The sequence below is a fragment of the Pagrus pagrus genome (assembly GCF_965226575.1).
Source record: "Pagrus pagrus genome assembly, chromosome: 17".
Lineage (NCBI taxonomy): Eukaryota > Metazoa > Chordata > Actinopteri > Spariformes > Sparidae > Pagrus > Pagrus pagrus.
Genome location: NC_140201.1, coordinates 2,345,866 through 2,364,714, shown reverse-complemented (window position 1 = coordinate 2,364,714; position 18,849 = coordinate 2,345,866). Strand labels below are relative to the sequence as shown.

At 41.3% G+C, this 18,849-nt stretch overlaps 2 protein-coding genes across 2 annotated transcripts in view; one reads left to right on the top strand and one right to left on the bottom strand.

Annotated features, from left to right (window-relative positions):
* The window catches only part of carmil1 (capping protein regulator and myosin 1 linker 1), a 31,129-nt gene extending 19,791 nt beyond the window's left edge, over positions 1–11,338 (bottom strand). The window contains exons 1-3 of the mRNA XM_084379443.1: positions 10,941–11,338; positions 6,133–6,230; positions 1,801–1,851 (exon numbers count right to left, since the gene is read on the bottom strand). Coding sequence (XP_084235569.1) covers positions 1,801–1,851; positions 6,133–6,230; positions 10,941–10,980 — 189 coding nt within the window. The 5' untranslated portion in view covers positions 10,981–11,338. The remainder of the gene's footprint in view (positions 1–1,800; positions 1,852–6,132; positions 6,231–10,940) is intronic.
* Positions 11,339–14,620: 3,282 nt separating this feature from the next.
* Positions 14,621–18,228, top strand: LOC311272677 (kelch-like protein 10). The gene is made up of 5 exons (XM_084379251.1): positions 14,621–14,884; positions 15,910–16,393; positions 16,502–17,110; positions 17,294–17,443; positions 17,515–18,228. The coding sequence occupies exons 1-5, from the start codon at positions 14,733–14,735 to the stop codon at positions 17,833–17,835; spliced, it is 1,716 nt and encodes a 571-aa protein (XP_084235377.1). The 5' UTR covers positions 14,621–14,732; the 3' UTR covers positions 17,836–18,228.
* Positions 18,229–18,849: the final 621 nt, after the last annotated feature.

The window sequence follows — 18,849 nt, the reverse complement described above, 5'->3', positions numbered from 1 at the left end:
GGGAAATTTCAATCGTAGACATCCTGAAACAACAGTTAAGTTTCAGTCTGAACAAACTCCGGAGCTCAGTTTCACTTTGCATCACACAGTCCCACTCATTTGTATGTTATCTGGTCTGATTCACACACTCATTAGTAAAAAGCTCGAAAAAAAAAAGAAAAGAGAAAAACCTGGAGGTTCACCACAGAGCCATTAAAACACATGCTGAGAAAAAGGACAGAGCGTGAATATTTTTAGCACTGTTTAACAATGGGTTCACTTCTCTTTTAATAATACACGAGTCTGATGACAGTCTCTGAAGATTAAAACTAGGAAGTTCACGAGTTCAGGCTTCAGTCTAAACGTAAAGTTCACTCATCTGTGACAAAGAAAATGAGGTACTATCTTGTACAAAATAGTTAAAAGTTACTCCAGAGTGTTTTAATTGTAGCTGTTTGTTTCTATTAACTTTCAAGAGAAAGATTCTGTCATGTTTTTCTCTCCGTCTGTCGCCCTCCAGGTTGAACTTTTCTTCCTCTCTCTGTTTTCCTTTCCCACAGGCTGTGTTCTCACAGCTGCATTGTGGGTAAAACTATCAGATGTCTCCATATGGTGGGATGGTAGAGCGCACAAGCACGAGGGAGAGAGGAGGGAGGGGAAAGAGAAGCGACATTGTGAAGTCAGATAAATGGAGAACTGGGAAGAAGAAGTAGAAGATTAATACAGATGTTTCGCTAGAGAAGAGCACTGTGAGGAATTAAAGCTGAGATTAGTAAAAAAAAAGGACTGTGAGAAGTTAAAGTGCATGCAACCAAAGAGAGGTAAAAGGTTAAATACGTTCAACAGCAGCGAGAGTTAAGTGTCAGGACTTGTTGTGGCCTCTATGAAGAATTTAAAACAAGGCAAAAGCAGAGAAAAAAACAACTTGACTGTGGAGGAACAAGCAGCAGCATGTCTGAATGACCAAACAAGAAACAATCCTAAAGAAGCAGAGGAGAAAGAGGAGAAGGGGGAGAAAGATAGGGAGGGAATGATAAAGAAGCAGAAGAGAAATATTTAGATCAGAGGACTAGGAAGAAGAAAAGGTGGCATGGACAGGAATAAAGGGAGGGTGAGGAGAAGAAACTTGTACTAGAGACCATCTTGTTATGCGGTCACACCAGCCGTGACGCCCGTCGACCCCTGACTACTCAGTAGTGATTTCTTCATTATTACATGAGACCACACTCATCTGTGATCTCTGTCATTATAGTATAATACTTGTATGGGAGCGCAGCCTTGCTACTGACCCTGTGCTTCACTGCTCTCTACCTTAGTGAACAGAAACAAGCTAAATAAGATTGTTAAGACAGCAGCGAAGATAATCTTTGTGTAGTGAGTGTAAGCTGAACACTGGGTAAAAATGCAGTGACAGATGTAAAGTTGAGAGATCTTTGTTTTATTGATGTGATGTGTCTCGTGTTTGTTTTTAATCCTGTGGACATGTTTGTGTTGTCCTGCTCCGGTTGGACAATAAAGTTATTCTATTCTATTCGCTTTGATCTGAACTACACACCTTTCAACTTCCTCCCTCCCTTCTTCCATCACCAGCACTCAGACCACGCCCATCTTCGAACTCGACCTTCACTTTGAACTACACACCTGTGAGGTTTCGCGACTGCATCTTGTACGAATGTGACGCCTTTGGGTTGACAAAAATCTATCCACAGACAGACGGATAGATAAAAACCTAGGAAATTCTTCTGTGGTAGCTCCCGATACAAAAGGTGTCGCCAGGACCACATTTGCCACGACGACACACACATACACAGATTTACTAACCTTGGAAGGGACCCGTGCTGTCAGCAGATAGGCTCGATGTGATGCCAAGGCCTGAGGACAGAAACAGAGACAAATGAGACAGACTGTTGACTGAGACTCTGATTTGAGTCACAAATATGAGAAGTTAAGCCTTGACGACGTTATCCTGTCAACCCACAGACCCTAAAGACTATTTATTTTTACATACAGACTGAAAGACGTGAGGTCAGAGGGTCCTACATGCAAAAATAAAAAACTGAATAACAAAAGTTCACTAGCAGAACAGCTGGCCGAGGCCTCTGGAGAGGGTTTGTCTCGGAGTTGGATAATACTATATATTATCTTTCACCACGTGTTGAACTTCTGTCCTGGCAGAGACTCACTGCACATTTTGGCCACTCGCTCAACCAATGCCAGTCTGTTCCTAGCTGAGAATATTCACGCAGCCTTTTGTTGAGTTATGGAAATGTTGAGGGTTAAATGATCCTTGTCAGCACATTTTCACTGCAGCCAGATTTTAAAGGAAGAGGGAGAGAGAGAGAGGGATGGAGGTAAAGCGAGCAGCAGTTGACAGGAGGCTGAGCCAGCTGTGGTGTTGTACAGTAACCCTCCACAGAAGAGAGGTTACTCCAGGTCACATCAACAGGTCAGACACCAGCCAATAAGATACGAGCTCCTCTCTGACACGACTGTTCAAAGATCTGTGTTGAGTTTATGAAGTCTAGAAACGTCCTGGTTCAGATGTTTTAAAGATGTGAGAGCAGGTTGATTCATGTGAGTGAGCAGGTGAGTCCACATGGGACACAGTGAGATATCTGGACCATGATGCACTGCTAGCAGCGTCTGATGTTCAGTGATCAAAAATGCTGATTTCCTTGATTCAGGCGATGTAATAACCACGCTGGATACCATGAAGGATAAAGCCGGGAGTTCAGGTTTACTGCTTATCTACATGTTTGCCAAATGCTGGAGATATAAATAAATATTTTTGAAAAAAGGACCAGCAAACAGCAGCCATCATGACTAAATCAAGGTAGTCAAATATGTTATAAATGTGTTACACATCTGTAAAGATTGGGGAAATGTGTGTGACTGCAGACAGTAAACAAGGCTGAATCTGTTCAGCTGATAATAAAACAGCAGCAGGTCATGAAGACGCTCTGCTAATAAACAGAAATTTAATAAACTAGAAAGTTCATTCTTGGCAGAAATTCTACAGAATCATTTTCCATTTGGATTCTTTACGAGTCACGTGATCCAGCGCGTGTGTTTACTTGTCTTTACAGTTTATCACCATGTTGATGCAAGCGGTACTTTGACATTGACCTTTAATGGACATGAGCAAGCAAACAGAAATGAAACTACAAGTCGTATCATCCTTTAGGCCTTAGACAGAAAATTATTCAACTTTAACTCCAATAACTGAGTAGTAATTAGGGCTGGGGCAACTTAACACCTTCATCAAATACTGACACATGTTTATTTGCATATGTAATGAATTAATCCTGGTCAAAACTCAGATTATCCCAGAGAAGAAGCTGCAGCTGAAGAGTCTCGCTCATGATCATCTAAAGTGTGGGAGTATTTCAAACAGAGACACAATGTTTAGTTTTAAGTCATATACTTGAGTATTTTTTGATGATTAAATAAAATATTGGATATTAATGAGAAAAGTTTTTGATATATTTGGGGGTAAAAGAAATTGTTAGATTAATCTAGATACAGTCATTAGTTGCAGCCCTAGAGGTAATTTTACAAACAAAACAGCCAAATATTCTCCGTCGCCTGCTTCTAATATGTTAAAATTTACAGCTTTTCTCCGTTTTATATCATTAAGAATTAAATGTTTTTGACTTCTTGTCAGTTTGTGTGACAAATACAAGCCTCAGCCTTTCAATTCAACTTGTGTAATGGGTGTTTACACTCCGAGTTTGCCTTCTACTTTATTTTTCAGCAGTTTGCCTTCCTCCGACAGACTCACTGGTGTATTTTTCTTGTGATGTGGTTCAGGAAACAATCTGTGCTTAATTTTCTTTAAACAAATGAAAACAAATGTGCCTGACACACTACCATGAAGCATTTAGTGTGTTTTGCCTCATTTCAAGAAATTACAGCATGAGTTTATAATCTGCTGGTCTACAGCTGTGGAATGTGGTGTGTGTGTGTGTGTGTGTGTGTGTGTGTGTGTGTGTGTGTGTGTGTGTGTGTCCCAACACCCCATGGCTGTGAGTGGGTTCAGTCAAGTCCTGACAGGAGTTGGAGTCTTTCTGCAGAGTTGTGGTATGTGTGGCCAAAGGAGGATAAATGTGAATAAAATGAAATATAACGTGTGTTTAATGCACTTCCTGGTGTAAAGATGACAGGATGGTTGTGCCTGCTGTTAACAGAAGGTCATCTTTAAGCCTTTTTTGGAAGTTTTTTGTGTTTCCCCACACACCGACACACAGAGAGCTGAGGTGAGTTCACATACCTGCAGTTACATGAAACCAAACACCCTGCCACAGAAACACCCAGCTCTTTCTCAACCTTTGCCTCTGCATTAGGTCCAGTGTTTTTGAACAACTCATAGAGGAGATACAGTCAAATGTACCTTTAACGTTGTGTTTAAATTATAGTAAAACTTTGATCCTAGCAGGATGACTCCTGGCAGGTCCTGACCAGTCGAGAGATCAGTCTAAATTTACACATCACTTCCTGAGTTCAGTACAGCATGTCTGACTCAGTGAGTTTATGATCTTCATGATTCACACACAAAGGAAACTCAGGATACATGAAGTTGCAGCATTATTTCGAGGTTTGGCTGACAAAAAATAAGAGGAAGTCTCCGGAGTCATTGTGATAACCTTCTGTACTGCAGATCTGTGGCTGTTATTCAGGGTTTTGGCTCAGCTCCTTAATGCAATAAAGAAATCTTCATGATGTTCCAAAGTATCATGTGCTTTTAACTTTCTGGCAACGGTTTGGGTCTCTCTCCTGTTTCAACTTGACAATGCCCCCCTGCACAAAGCCAGCTTCATAAAACATGTGTGGAGGAACTCGGCTGGCCTGAACAGAAACCTGACCTCAACCCCATCCAACACCTTCAGGATGAACTGGAACACAGCCTGTGAACCAGGGGCCTGTTTCTCCAACATTTGACCTAAGATTTGAATGATGTGGTTCATTTTTCTTTTGTTAATTTTGATACTTTTCACCAATCAAAACAAATGCTACACTTACACTGACCCATCCATTAGCATGCAAAAACACTGTGGGAATCACTAATGTATTGATTTAAACAGTCTCATCACCCAGCATCGGCGACATTGACTGCCTGCCAGTCGGCCTGGTGTGTGTGTGTGTGTGTGTGTGTGCCTTAATGCTTTCGTGAAGAGAAAACACCTGCAGACAGGTTCCAGAAAATATTCACATTTAAGAAGCTGGAATCAGATCAGATCATTTTGACCAAAAGTTTCTCAACCGTTGTTATTTAATTTGACAGCTGACAACTTAAGGATCAATCGATTAATCGTTGCAGCTCGAGTGAAAAAATGCTGAGCCTGTGCCTCGGTTTGTCTATTAGTGAAGCTTTGTCTCTGTACAGCTGCAGAGAGAAACAGGGAAGCAGTGGTCTGACACACAGACAGACACAACCATCAGATCATGACTCACAGCAGCAGCACATCTCAGACTGAGCTACTGTAGCCACAGTCATTCAAAATATTTAACAACCACATGCAGCTGTTCTGCAGGTCCACCAAAAACTCAGCAGAAGTCACAGGGAACACATCACAACAGAGTCCAATCAATACTGGTGTACGAGTCAGAACCCTTTTACATCCTGCAAGAAGTGGCCAAGAAGGTTTTTAACAAGTTGCCGTCAGAAGTCAGAATTACAAGTAAGCAACCAAAGAAGGCTCAAAGTCCTGTACAGTGTAATATTTTCATGGCATTCATGTGTGCATGGAGCCAGCAGGAAGTCATTTCACTCAGTCATGGAAGAATGCTTGTTTCAACATTACAGTGTGTTGGCAATCACACACATGCAAGTACATGTACCTGTAGCAACACGCCCACACCAACGCAGCTCCTTAAATTTCTTTCCCTCAAGGAGCAATGAAATTATTCTTTCATGACCAACTTTGATGTGGAAGCTGAGTGGATTACTTAAGGCTGATCATTTTACAAAAGGCTACATCTGCTTCTCAGAGAGGAAAACCTATCAGGGAGCTGCATAAACAAGATTCATTTTGTCTGTAACGACTAACAAACCTTTAAAAAGAGTTAACAAACAATTTACATACATGTCAAGCTCTATGATTTTTACATTTAAGTGAAAACAACACAGTACAGAAGGTAACAGCTGTCACTTACCAGCACTCTGTTCTCCACTTTGTCACCTTTGACCTCCAGCTGGACTTTGCGCCTCAGGGTCAGCTTCACCCTGCGACCCACCGCCTCCCGCACACTCTCTATAACAGACAGGAGGTCGGGAACAAGGTTACACGACACCTGACAATTAACACCACCACAGCTGGAAGGATCAAATCACAATCAAAGAGGAAATGATGTGATTTGTTGCCACATTTACTGTGTGTTTAAATCTATATAAACCACCAACATCTGCCTTTATAAACATATATATAAATATTTAAACGTTTAGTGTTTCTGCGACATTGTTTCAACACTATTTAAGAACAGTAGGTCATCATTACAAACACATTTTGTATGAGAAAGCCAAATCAACAGTGGTATTAATTCTGGTTAATATCCCATGTGGTGCAAAGACAGGGTCCATTAAAACACTCAGATTCTGATTATTCCACTTTACAGTAAATGGAAAGTGCTCGAGCAGTCAGACGGAAAAGAGGAACAGACTTTATAAGAAACATGTCGCAGGTCGTTACTGTGAAGTAATTAGTCAGCTGGGAACTCCTTGTTTCTACATGAGTGTGTTGGACGGAGCGAGCGGTCCATGTGGTTCTGATCAGCCTGCACGCTGCTGTAATGTTTTCATCCTCCTCATGACCTCATCATGTGTCTGGGCACAGAGAGGAGGAGGACGGCAGCATGATGTCATGAAGGCCGGCCAAGCTCTCGTACTCATTAATACTCTCTCTCTGCTGTCCACACACACTCTCACACACTGTTTCTATAGTTTTACCCTCACTTCACCTCCTCCTTCATCTTAATGTCTCTCCCTCTCACGCTCCTTCTCTCTCTTTGTTCTTTAAGCCTCATAACTGACTTCTTCACCCTCCTCCTCTTTCTCGATCAGTCCCTGGATTTTCCCACCACTGCAAAAAAAAAAAAAAAGTGAAAAACCAGCTGAGGTTCATCAGACCTCCTCTGGACCTTTAGCTCTTTAGCTGCAAGTAAAAGCCGGATGAATGCATATCGATTCAAACCTGTCTGTCAAAAGTTTAGTCTTAATATTTCTGCTTGAAATGGAAGGATATCGCCTACTATGGACAGTAAACTTTACTCTTGGGCATTTCTTTTGGGTAATATATCTGGGACTAATGCATGGATCTTGCTCTAAAAAGAACAAAAATCAGGAGTATTTATGTGTCTTCATAGATATGAATGAGTACAATTTGATGCAGATAATAAAACATTTCGGATCCAGTGGATTTTAATGTGCAGTCTTTTTTTCAGCCACTCTATGGTAACAAAATGGGATAGAAACCTACAACTACCACCAAAGTGCAGCTGAGATAATGGGGATTCAGAGATGTAGCAACATTTTAACACGTCTTTCATAGTTTTAGAGGTAAATTCAAACAGATTAATGGACAGATCCAAATCTGCGGGGAGAGGAAACGCTCAGCAGATGAACATTTGCAAACTTTACTATTTACTTATACCGAATAACATCTACTTAAATTATGGTTAAGCAGTTATGGGTGGTTTCAAATGTAGAGCTGTTGAGTTTGACATTGGACTGTTTGGCCTTGGTGGAGGTATGCGCTCTACTGAGTAGATCTACTGATCAGTTGTTTGCCTGATAAAATGTCAGAAAATGTTTCCTAAAGCCCACGATGAAGCCCTCAAGTGTCTTGTTTTGTCCACAACTAAAAGATATTCAGTTTAACGTCATAGAGGAGGAAGGAAACCAGAAAACATTCACATTTAAGGAGCTGAAATCAGATCATTTTTACTTTTTTTCTTAAAAAATGACTCAAACTGATTAATATATTATCAAAATAGTTGCCGATTCATTGAACAATTGATAACCAAGCAAATAATCGTTGCAACTCTACAGTCACCAGATTCAAAGTTAATGAGATGAACAGTTGGCGACTGATGACTGACTCACTTTTCTTTGACATCAGCGTGAGTTGTGTCCGTCCCTTTCGTCAATATCTGCCAAAGGTCAGACTCAAAGGCACACCTCTCTCTGACAGTCCTCACTTTCATTCCCAGCTCAGCCTCTGATAACCTTTGAGACTGCTGCTGATGAGCAGCATCAGGTCGGTCCGACCTATTAAAACCAACAGCAGGAGCTGGCAACAAAAAGCCCCATTCATCAGTCAGTCCAGTGACATACAGCGTGAGATTGGGCTGTAGACACCGTTAACAGAGAGCACGGGGTCTGTGAGTCAGCCTCACCACCAACCAGCGCTGGGTCTTTCTTTTGATTTCTAATGACAGTCCGATAACAAGAGCAGCAGTCCTGGGATTCATCTTTTACATTTAAAGATATGAAGGAATTCTGCATTAAAATGTCTTCAAACTACAAGACCTTGGTTATATAGTTTGTTGAGTTTCACACTTATATCATCCCAAATGTTTCCAACATGTTTAAACGAGAGAAATCCACAAGTCTACTCAAGCAAACGGTGCATTTCATTTGGTCGCCTGTTGTTACTTCCAGGGATGGAAAGTCAGCAACACGACTAAACTTCAGGTGAAAAAGACCTCGTCTGTGAGCGTTTGTTTCTGGGTCGTGTTGGGTAGATTTTAATCAGCAATGGTGGTTGTTTAATGATGTGTTTACTACCAGCAAAGCCAGTTTTACCGCTGGGTCATTTGTGTTTATTCGTGTTACTCCCACAGTGTTAATCCGCCCAAAACAGACAGATTCATTTACACTACAATAGCCGTCAGCTAACAAAGCAAAGGCACACACTGAGGGTGAAGCTGCTCAGTGGCACATGAAGCCAAAAAAGCTTGACTGGATCTTCCGTGTTGTGGGGTCCATACAGCGTGCATAGAGACTTCTGCCGACCGAGCCAGCTAACTTCTGGTTTAGCTTAGCCTAAGGTCTTATAGACTTTCCAACTTTTATTGGACCGAATGACTCAAACTGTGATATTGATGAGTTGTTACGCTCAAAAAAATGTGCCACCGTTTTACAGTTGCTTCTTTCACAATGCAAGCTTATGGGAAAAAGCGTGTAGCTGTAGCTGACATTACGAAAGTTGGCTTCAAAGCCTGCCGCTCTTCCTGTGGGTTGGTTTGTATTGTGTGTTTTTGAATTCAGCCTCAGCAGAGACTCTGGTTCTGGTTCTGGTTCTCTCCCTCCTCTCTGTAAGGTTACGTTCATGAAGTAAAGTCCATTTCCCCTCCTGCTCCAGTCAGCAGTCAACATCACAGATCAGAAACACCTGACAGCGGAGGTCACCTCCGGATCACTGCTGCAGTCAGGCTGATAAACAGGAGTGAAGATAAATCCACTTTTTAATCCCAGAAGTTAAAAAGTAATCTCCGAGCTCTCCTCCCGTCGGTAAACGGCTCCGGATCAGAAGAGGATCTGATGTGACTCCTGGTGTTTATTCCTCCAGGAGGTCTGGATCTACACCCTCCACACACAACACCTGCTGTAAACGTTTTGTTTTGATAGAAAGCCTCCTTACAAAGTAAAAACTACAACTTAAAAATAAACTAAAAAACATCTATTCAGTCGGACTGTCATGTAGTCTCTTATAATTGTGTGCTCCTAATGTTTGTACTCATTTGAATTTATTTTGTTTTTATCATAACCCCTAATCTCTCATTCTTTTAACTATTCATTTTATTGCACTCAGGGACACACTTTGAATTGCATCTTGATTTGTTTGAAAGGTGCTTTATAAATAAAGCTTGATTGATTGATTGATTGGTGACTACATATTGTGCGTTAAAGGAAGATATTTCAGGGCGCCTTCATCCAGCTAAACATATATACAACCTTACAGCCATTACATACTGTTGTTATTTGTACAGTTTGGTCCATTAAAATACTCAAATATCAAGACATTGGACATCGGCCCAAAACACCAGATGCCAACGGCTTCAGTCCAAAAATATCACCGTCCAGAAGTCAATGTAGGTCAAACTCCAACTCGCCTCGACTCACCAACTCTGCACAGATTTTTTTTTTTAAGCAATCAGCGGCTCGTCAGATTTAAAGCCAACAGTTTAGACTACTTTCTCCAGCCTAATTGCTGTGATTTACAGTTTTGTTCCCCCCCCCTCTCTCTTTCTTTCTGACACTCAGTCATCCAGGCAGGCTGTGTTGATAATATCTCACAATCCAAAGGAATTTCACAGGACACACCCCTCAGTCTCCCAAAGCTCCCCTCTCCCCCACTGCAGATAAGGAAGTGGCAGAGGAGGAGAGGCTCTCAGGTAGCAGGCCGAGCCCTCAGGGCAGGAAAATAACTTAAATACATATTAAATACAGAACAGGGATAGATACACCATTATATACAAGTGAAATCAGTAGTATACTCCCATTACAGTCATACACATACATGTGTTATTGAACTTGATGCCAGTTTTTTTTTTTTTACCTTCTGTAGTATTTTTTTACAATATCACAATGAGAAACTACCTTGTTTAATTAGTAATATATGAAGACTTTATAGTATTTTAACCTCCAATGTGTCTTTAATCCAACAATACTCAACTTTAAGATGCCAAATGTTGACATGTCTGTAGAAAAAAAATTAAATAAACCCTCTATATTACATTCCTAATGTGATTTGTGGTTAAATGACTGCTATATCTAATGTAATGTGATTTATTAATGACTTTATCTCGTGTTGTCACACACTCAACACGCCAGTTTTAGCTTTCACAGAATAAATCAGTGAGCTAACTTCTCAGCGTGGTTAACTCTGTTGTCAGTTAGCTAAAGTTAAGCTAACTTCGACCGTTAATCGCAGTTGGCTCACTAACGTTGACGTTCATCTCACCGAGCAGCTCGTTGGGAATGTCCGTTTTTTCCTCCGACATTTCTTCCGCCGAGGTAAACACACCGAGTCCGGCGGCGAGGGCAGGAGAAGCGGGTCGACCCGTGAAGGAAAGCGGCTGCTCAACCAGGAGGAAGCGACGAAACGCAGTCAAGGTGTAGTCCCGTTTTCCGTCAGTTAACAGTCGGTTACCTGTCGACACCCTGCTGACCCAACTGTTACCGTTACTGCGCCCATCCTACATGTCGGTAACGTTTACACGCGCGCGTTACTCCTGCGTTACACGGGTTGTGAGTGACGGGACGAGCACGAACTCTCATTAAAGAAGCTGGTGTCAGGATGAAACATGGGTCCAAAAGCGAGGACAGTCGGTCGGTGTGTGTGTGTGACAACATTTCTTCACTCACACACACTTCGGTGATCCCTCCTCTCCTTCAGTCCACAGGTCCGGAGAAGTCTGCTGAGCCGAGTATAAGTGGGACAACTGCGACACCTGGCGGTCATTTACGTGAACTGCCACCTACTGTGATTTCCTCCAGCATGCTGTATGTTAAATACAGCGGAGTGGTGACACATGTTTTTCAATAGCGTCCGGGTCATGACTTGACTCCAAATCGGTGCCGAATTATCTTCCTATACTGGTTGAATGAGAGACACCTCTTTGTATTTGATTTGACTGCTTTTCATATTTTTTATCAACATTTTAAATGAAAAATCAGCATTTTTGTCATTAGGTTCCATGTATAAGCCGCAGTGTTTTCAATAGCTCCGAGGTCATGTGACCCATCGACTCAAAATCAATGCCGAATTATCTTCCTATACTGGTTGAATGAGACACACCTCTTTATATTTGATTTCACTGCTTTTTCTGTTTTATTATATTTTAATGAAAAATCAGCATTTTTGTTATTAGGGTCCTTGTATACTCAACAGTTTTTTCAATAGCTTCGAGGTCATGTGACCCATCGACTCAAAATTGATGCCGAAATGTCTTCCTATACTTGTTGAATGGGACACACCTCTTTTTATTTGATTTTACTGCTTTTAATTCTTTATAGTCATATTTATAACAAAAAATCAGTATTTTTGTCACTAGGTTCCATGTATACTCAAAAGTTTGTTCAATAGCTTCGATGTCATGTGACCCATCGACTCAAAATCATGTTGGGATCATGTAACTACACTGGCTGCATGAGAAACGCCTCTTGATTTTACATTTGACATCTTTTCATATTTTTATTCATTTTTATATGTAAATATTAGCATGCTAGCTCAATAGCTTCCAGGTCATGTGATCAACTGACTCAAAATCATGTTGGGATCATGTAACTACACTGGCTGCATGAGATACGCTTCTTGTTTTTACATTTTACATCTGTTCATAATTTTTATTAATTTTTATTAGCGAATATTAGCATTTTTAACAAATATTAGCATTTTAGCTCAATAGCTTCCAGGTCATGTGATCAATTGACTCAAAATCAGTGTGGGATCATGTAACTACACTGGCTGCATGAGATACACCTCTTGTTTTTACATTTTATATCTGTTCATAATTTTTATACATTTTGATTAGAAAATATTAGCATTTTTAGCAAATATTAGCATGTTAGCTCAATAGCTTCCAGGTCATGTGATCAATTGACTCAAAATCATGTTGGGATCATGTAACTACACTGGCTGATTGAGATACGCCTCTTGTTTTTACATTTTACGTCTCTAAATATTTTTCATTAATTTTTACTATTTTTCATTAATTTTTATATGTAAATATTAGCATGTTAGCTCAATAGCTTCCAGGTCATGTGATCAATTGACTCAAAATCAGTGTGGGATCATGTAACTACACTGGCTGCATGAGATACACCTCTTGTTTTTAAATTTTACATCTCTAAATATTTTACGTACTTCATTTCACTAGTCCTACAGATTTAACGCCACAGACTTCACACTCACTAAATATCATCTTCAGACCTTGATGATGACACCTTGTCAAAAGCTTTTGCCTCTGATATACATATGTATCATGACCAGACGCACAAAATACCCCTTGGTACCGAAACCCTCAGTCCAACAGGAAGTCGGCCACCTTGGTTCACAGTGGCCATTTTGTCAAACTTGAAGCCCCGCCTCCTACATGCACATACACTAATGAATTTCGGCACGCATAAGTATCGTGACCAAACGCACAAAAAAGCCTCTTGGACCCACAACCTCAGTCCAACGGGAAGTTTGCCATTCTGGTTCAAAGTTGAGATGTTGCCGCCATTTCCACCCATTTCCATGGCTCGTACTTTAATTAACTTGCCCTACAGATTTAACGCCACAGACTTCACAGTCACTAAGACTCATCCTCATACCTTGATGATGAAAAGTGGTAAAAAGCTTTCGCCTACGTTATTCCTGGTGGGCATGACAGTCTGAACTTTCAATGCTTGGCCATTATAAGAGCCATGTCAATGTGTGTTGTGTGTTGGACACAAACTGTCCATAGGTGGCTACGTTGTGTTGTGGGTCAGCCTGATATCAATCAATCAGACGTCATTTATATCGCACATTTAATACAAATACAATGTAGCACAAAGAGCTTCACACAATAAAAGCAAGCACAACAAAACAGAATTGAAACCAAAAGACACACACACACACACACACACACTTTCTCTCACACATAACACATACATGCATTTCTGACAGAAGCTTACAGAGGCGCTATCTTTCGCTCAGCTATGTGCTGTGACGACAAACATAATCCAATTTACATGACATTCACAGGCTGTTTTCTCCAAATCACACATTACAACATGACATAAAAATGATGGGTGAGCTCTCAGGCCACATAGTGGACAGACTCGCCCTCTGCGTCTGCCCTCCGACGGCGCCACGGCCCGACGTACGTGGGGGGGCGAGGGCCCGTTCATCGCTGCTTGCAGCTTTAATTTATAATTATATTCATATCAAATTAACACCTTTCTGAAAGTTTAAACAAAACTTTAACATTATCATCTTCATCTAGAATTTGTGGCAGATCTGTTGGATTGCATTACAAGTTGCATTTATAGTATAATACAAAAGTATAAAATGACTGATTACTTATTTTACTGGTGTTTGAAGATCAGTGTTGGGGTCATTACTCAAAAAAATAATGAATTCCACACTACGTTTTACAAAACGTGATTGGTTTTTTCTATTAATTACTGATTTACTCCCCGTAGGAAGTAATTTACATTACTTTTGTGTCACTCCACAGCTTCACACAGTGTGTATACCTCATGAGGAGGAGTCTTTAAATTGCTTAAATTAGGAACAGTAACTAGAGACAAATGTAATGTGATTACAGGACACACAAAATATCTACTTAGAATATTAAAATTTTGACTTCACTTAAACCATCATCACATGAATTATAATCAGAGTTTTTACACCTATTTGTGTGTTTATGAGCAAAATTGTGCAACTTTTTACAGTGTGTGTTAGTATCAATACAAAACAGCCATGATGTGTTCTGTGTCCTTCAACCCACCAAAGAGGCCATTTTAATAAAACATTATCCAGCTACTGTTCAACTGTTTTAAATAAAAACTACATTTACAAATGAATTGATGTTTGAGTGGTTGTATGGTTGTAAACATAACATTTCACAGTCTGAACTGACTGTAGTCATGACGATGTGATGATTCCACCATGATGTGTTTTGAGATTTCTCTCCTCACTCATCAAACCTGTTGAGACAAACCGACCTAGATACTGAGGGAAACTAAACTAAACTAAACTAAACTTCAAACTAAACTCAAGATGAGTGACCGAGGCACATCTTCAGACCAGCCAGGCTCAGTGTTTAATGATCTCCGTCTGGAGGGACACTTCTGTGACGCAGTCATCAGAGTCCAGGATGTAGAGTTTCACGTCCACAAGCTGATCCTCTGTGAATGCAGCTCGTACTTCCGGTGAGTCAGTAATCTGATATCAGGGGGAGAGATTATAAATCAACATCCCTTTAAATAAGCAGAAAAACTAAATGATAGGTTCATGATTAATCACAATAAGCAATGAGTTGGTTTGATTCATGAGCAGCTGTGATGAAACAAGTTGAGCTAGAAGTCAGGACATGAACGACCTGATGCAGAATATAGACAACATATTTTAAAAGATAACTCAAAAGTATAAGTTTAATGACGGTGCAGGTTCCCTGTCCGTCCACACAGTCAGATATACGTTTAAATGAAGGTTTTTTCTGCAATTCAGTTGTGCACATTGTTAATTATCATTCATGTAAAGATTGATTTTGACTCTATATCCTGTCTCTCGGTGCCATGCTACAGTACTCTTAAGCAGATTTTGAATTAAAAAGTGTATAAATAATATATAATAAATGGAAGTTGTCATGCACACTTGAAACAGCTGATTTTTGATGCACTTTGGTCCACAAATTTAGTTCACAAATTGAAATTGAAAAGTTCCCAGCTGCTTAAAAAAACAGAAAAATATTTTGGGTGTGGTTAAAAAAAAGAAGAAAAAGAGAGAGAATGACGTCCACGAGTGTTTAACATGTATAATTTCCAGTCAATACAAAATGGTAAAGTAAGTTGATTTAATTGCAATGATCCTAAAATGTGGTTATCAAACAACAGTTTTACCAGGAGACCTCATGTAACTCAGAAATGACCTCCTCACGTTGGGTTTTGTGTCACGCATTCACACAGGATAAGCACCGTCTGTATTTTATTCATATTTACTGACATCATCACGATGTCAAGCATAAATACACATTTGCAGATCAAGAAACAGACACTTGTGCTTGAACACGACCGCCTTTTGTTTCAGCAAACAATTTGCCCAAAATGACATCAGTGCACTGAAACTGTAAACCTCACTTGCAATTAAATAATTATAAATCAGTGTGAGGACGAGAGAAAGATGTTGAATACTGTTTCTTTTCAATCATCTCCTGTGTTTTCATCCTGACCCACAGAGCTCTCTTCACACGCTGGTCAGCCCCAACAAAGAAGGTCTTCAACATCCCAGGCCTGTCTCCTGACATGATGCAGCTCATCATTGAGTTTGCGTACACCGGCTCTCTCTCTGTGACAGAGGAAAACGTACAGGAGCTGCTGATGGCAGCCGATCAGTTCAACATCATGAAGATAGTACGAGCCTGCTGCGACTTCCTGGAGGAGCAGCTCAGCCCGGAGAACTGCATCGGCATCTGGCAGTTCACCAACGTCTGCCCCTGCTTTGAGCTGCAGAGAAAGGCCTACCACTTCATCCTTGATCACTTTGAGGAGGTCGTTTCCAGTGAAGAGTTTCCGGATCTCACTGTGCAGGAACTCACTGCCATCCTGGAAAGAGACGACCTCAACGTGAGAGAGGAGAGTACGGTGTGCGAGGCCATCCTTCAATGGATCACCCACACCCCTGAAGAAAGACAAGGACACCTGCTTGTGCTCTTGTCCAAGGTAAGTTCTGCCACTAGCTTTAGCTTTGGATTTAGCTGACAGCAGAAACATCAGTATTGTCAATACTGATTCTCATTTCAGAGTTTTTCTCTTGTTTTCTCTGTGTAGGTCCGACTGGCCTTGATGAGTCTGGATCACCTGGGGACAACTGTGATGTCCAGTGAGCTGGTGAAGAGCAACTCTGAGTGCTGTCAAATGGTGAAAGACATCATGGACAACAAAGACCGCCTCACCTCACCTGCCCTCGTCATGCGTGTCTCTGTCGCTCGCCCTCGCCTGCCTAACGCCATCCTGTTGGCCATCGGAGGCTGGAGCGGAGGTGATCCAACTAACTCCATCGAGGCGTATGACATCCGGGAGGACCTCTGGATCAAGCTGACCAACAACCAGGAGCGCCCTCGTGCCTATCACGGCACTGCCTTCCTCGACGGGTACGTCTACTGTGTCGGTGGCTTTGACAGGATGGAGTCTTTCAACAGTGTTCGCAGGCTGGATCTGAGCACACACACCTGGCAGGAGGTGGCACCCATGCACTTCCGCCGCTGCTACGTGTCCATCGCTGTGCTGAACGGATGCATCTATGCCATGGGAGGTAATGATGGGCATGTACGCCTCAGCACTGCAGAGTGCTACAGGCCAGACACCAACCAGTGGACTATCATTCAATCGATGCATGAGATCAGGAGCGACGCCAGCTGCACAACTCTCAACGACAAGGTGGGTGAAGTGGAGGAGCAGCTGGGACCAGTAACAGACGATGTACGGTGCTGACTGAACGTTGTTGATTTGATTACACATTTACGCAATTTTTTCTTCAGGGGCGACAAAGGTTGCTTATATTGGTAAATTTAGTAGTTAGTTGGATAGTTAATAACTTAATGTCCCTCCTGTTATTCCTAGATCTACATTTGTGGAGGGTTCAATGGGAACGAGTGCCTGGAAACCTGCGAATACTACAGCCCGGAAACCAACCAGTGGACGGTGATCGCCCCCATGAGCAGCCAGCGCAGTGGAGTTGGCATCGTGACATATGCAGACCGCGTCTTTGCAGTGAGTACATAATAGTAGTGATAATAGTGCCATGTGCTCAGAAACCGTTTATTCAACACTTCCTCTCACAGGTCGGTGGCTTCGATGGCAGCGCCCGTCTGCGCAGCGCTGAGGCCTACGATCCCCGCACCAACACCTGGCACGAGGTGTCCTCCATGTCGACCACCCGCAGTAACTTCGGCATCGAAGTGATCGACGACCTGCTCTTTGTTGTGGGCGGCTTCGACGGCCTCACCACCTCCTATAGCGTGGAGTACTACGACGTGATGACGGATGTGTGGTCTGAGGCCTGTGACATGGCGACCTCCCGCAGCGCCCTCAGCTGTTGCGTGGTGCGCGGACTCCCCAACATGGCCGACTTCACTTTGCGTCGTGACGCCAGGACACTTTAAGAACTGGACTTAATGTTAACTTAACAGTCCTTCACACAGTCGAGTTGATTTATTTTATTTGTCTTATCTATTGAAAGTATTTTAATATTTGTTTCACATTTCAATGTCTGAATACTATTAAACATGTAAAGGTCGTTGCCCTTTGAAAGGGTGAACTGGCATTAATATGCTATTATATTATCATTATATTAGTGCAATGGTCTTAAAATGACAATGATGCCTTTAATCTCAATGCTATTTAATCCATTTAAATTAATCGTGTGAACAATCAAATCATCTCAACATTTTTTTTTGGTAAGACTGAAGTCAACAGTAGATTAAATGTTTGTTTTTCTGATTAAACTGTGTACTTGAATATCATTTGTATCAATAAAAGCCTCCCTATATTGTTTACTAACTGTCATGTAATTGCTCTAATTTTGAAGTCTTTAAACTTTATTCTTAACTCTTTACATTTGATTTTACTGCTTCTACTGTTTTTTATTATATTTTAAATGAAAAATCAGCATTTTTGTCATTAGGTTCCAGGTCACGTGACCCATCGACTCAAAATCAATGCAGAAATATCATCCTGTAATGGTTGAATTGTGTGTGAGTGGTGCTTTACAAATAAACCAGCCTCGACTTGAATCAGTTGGCAGTAAACTAACAAGTTCAAACTGATGTTCCAGTGTTCATAATGGCCCAGTGTCCGCATTATTGTGTGGTTTTGTTTGGGTTTTTTTTCTCTCTGGTGGCATGCAGCTCTTATCAGTGTGTCAGTGTGTGTGTTTTTGAACAGTCTCCTGGTAATAACTGACTGCACTTCATCTCTGTATGTCTGTTGAAAACTGTATGGATTTGGGGACTCTGAAACTGATTGAACCAATAGATGGAGACAAATATCAGTCAGTGCTGTAAAAAGGACCCAGCTGCTGGTTTAATTCTCTTGGATTCAGCAGCAACATTCCTATTTGAAGATATGTTGTTTTTAGTAGCTTTAAAGATGCTTTTGTGAGTCTCTTCTTCATTTTC

What these genes read in the sequence shown, in the direction of transcription:
- LOC311272677 (XM_084379251.1), top strand. Translation starts at nt 14,733, where the DNA reads ATGAGTGACCGAGGCACATCTTCAGACCAGCCAGGCTCAGTGTTTAAT. An exon ending in GAATGCAGCTCGTACTTCCG is followed by an intron (nt 14,885 to 15,909) that starts GTGAGTCAGTAA and finishes CCTGACCCACAG; the next exon opens with AGCTCTCTTCACACGCTGGT. An exon ending in ATGCAGACCGCGTCTTTGCA is followed by an intron (nt 17,444 to 17,514) that starts GTGAGTACATAA and finishes TTCCTCTCACAG; the next exon opens with GTCGGTGGCTTCGATGGCAG.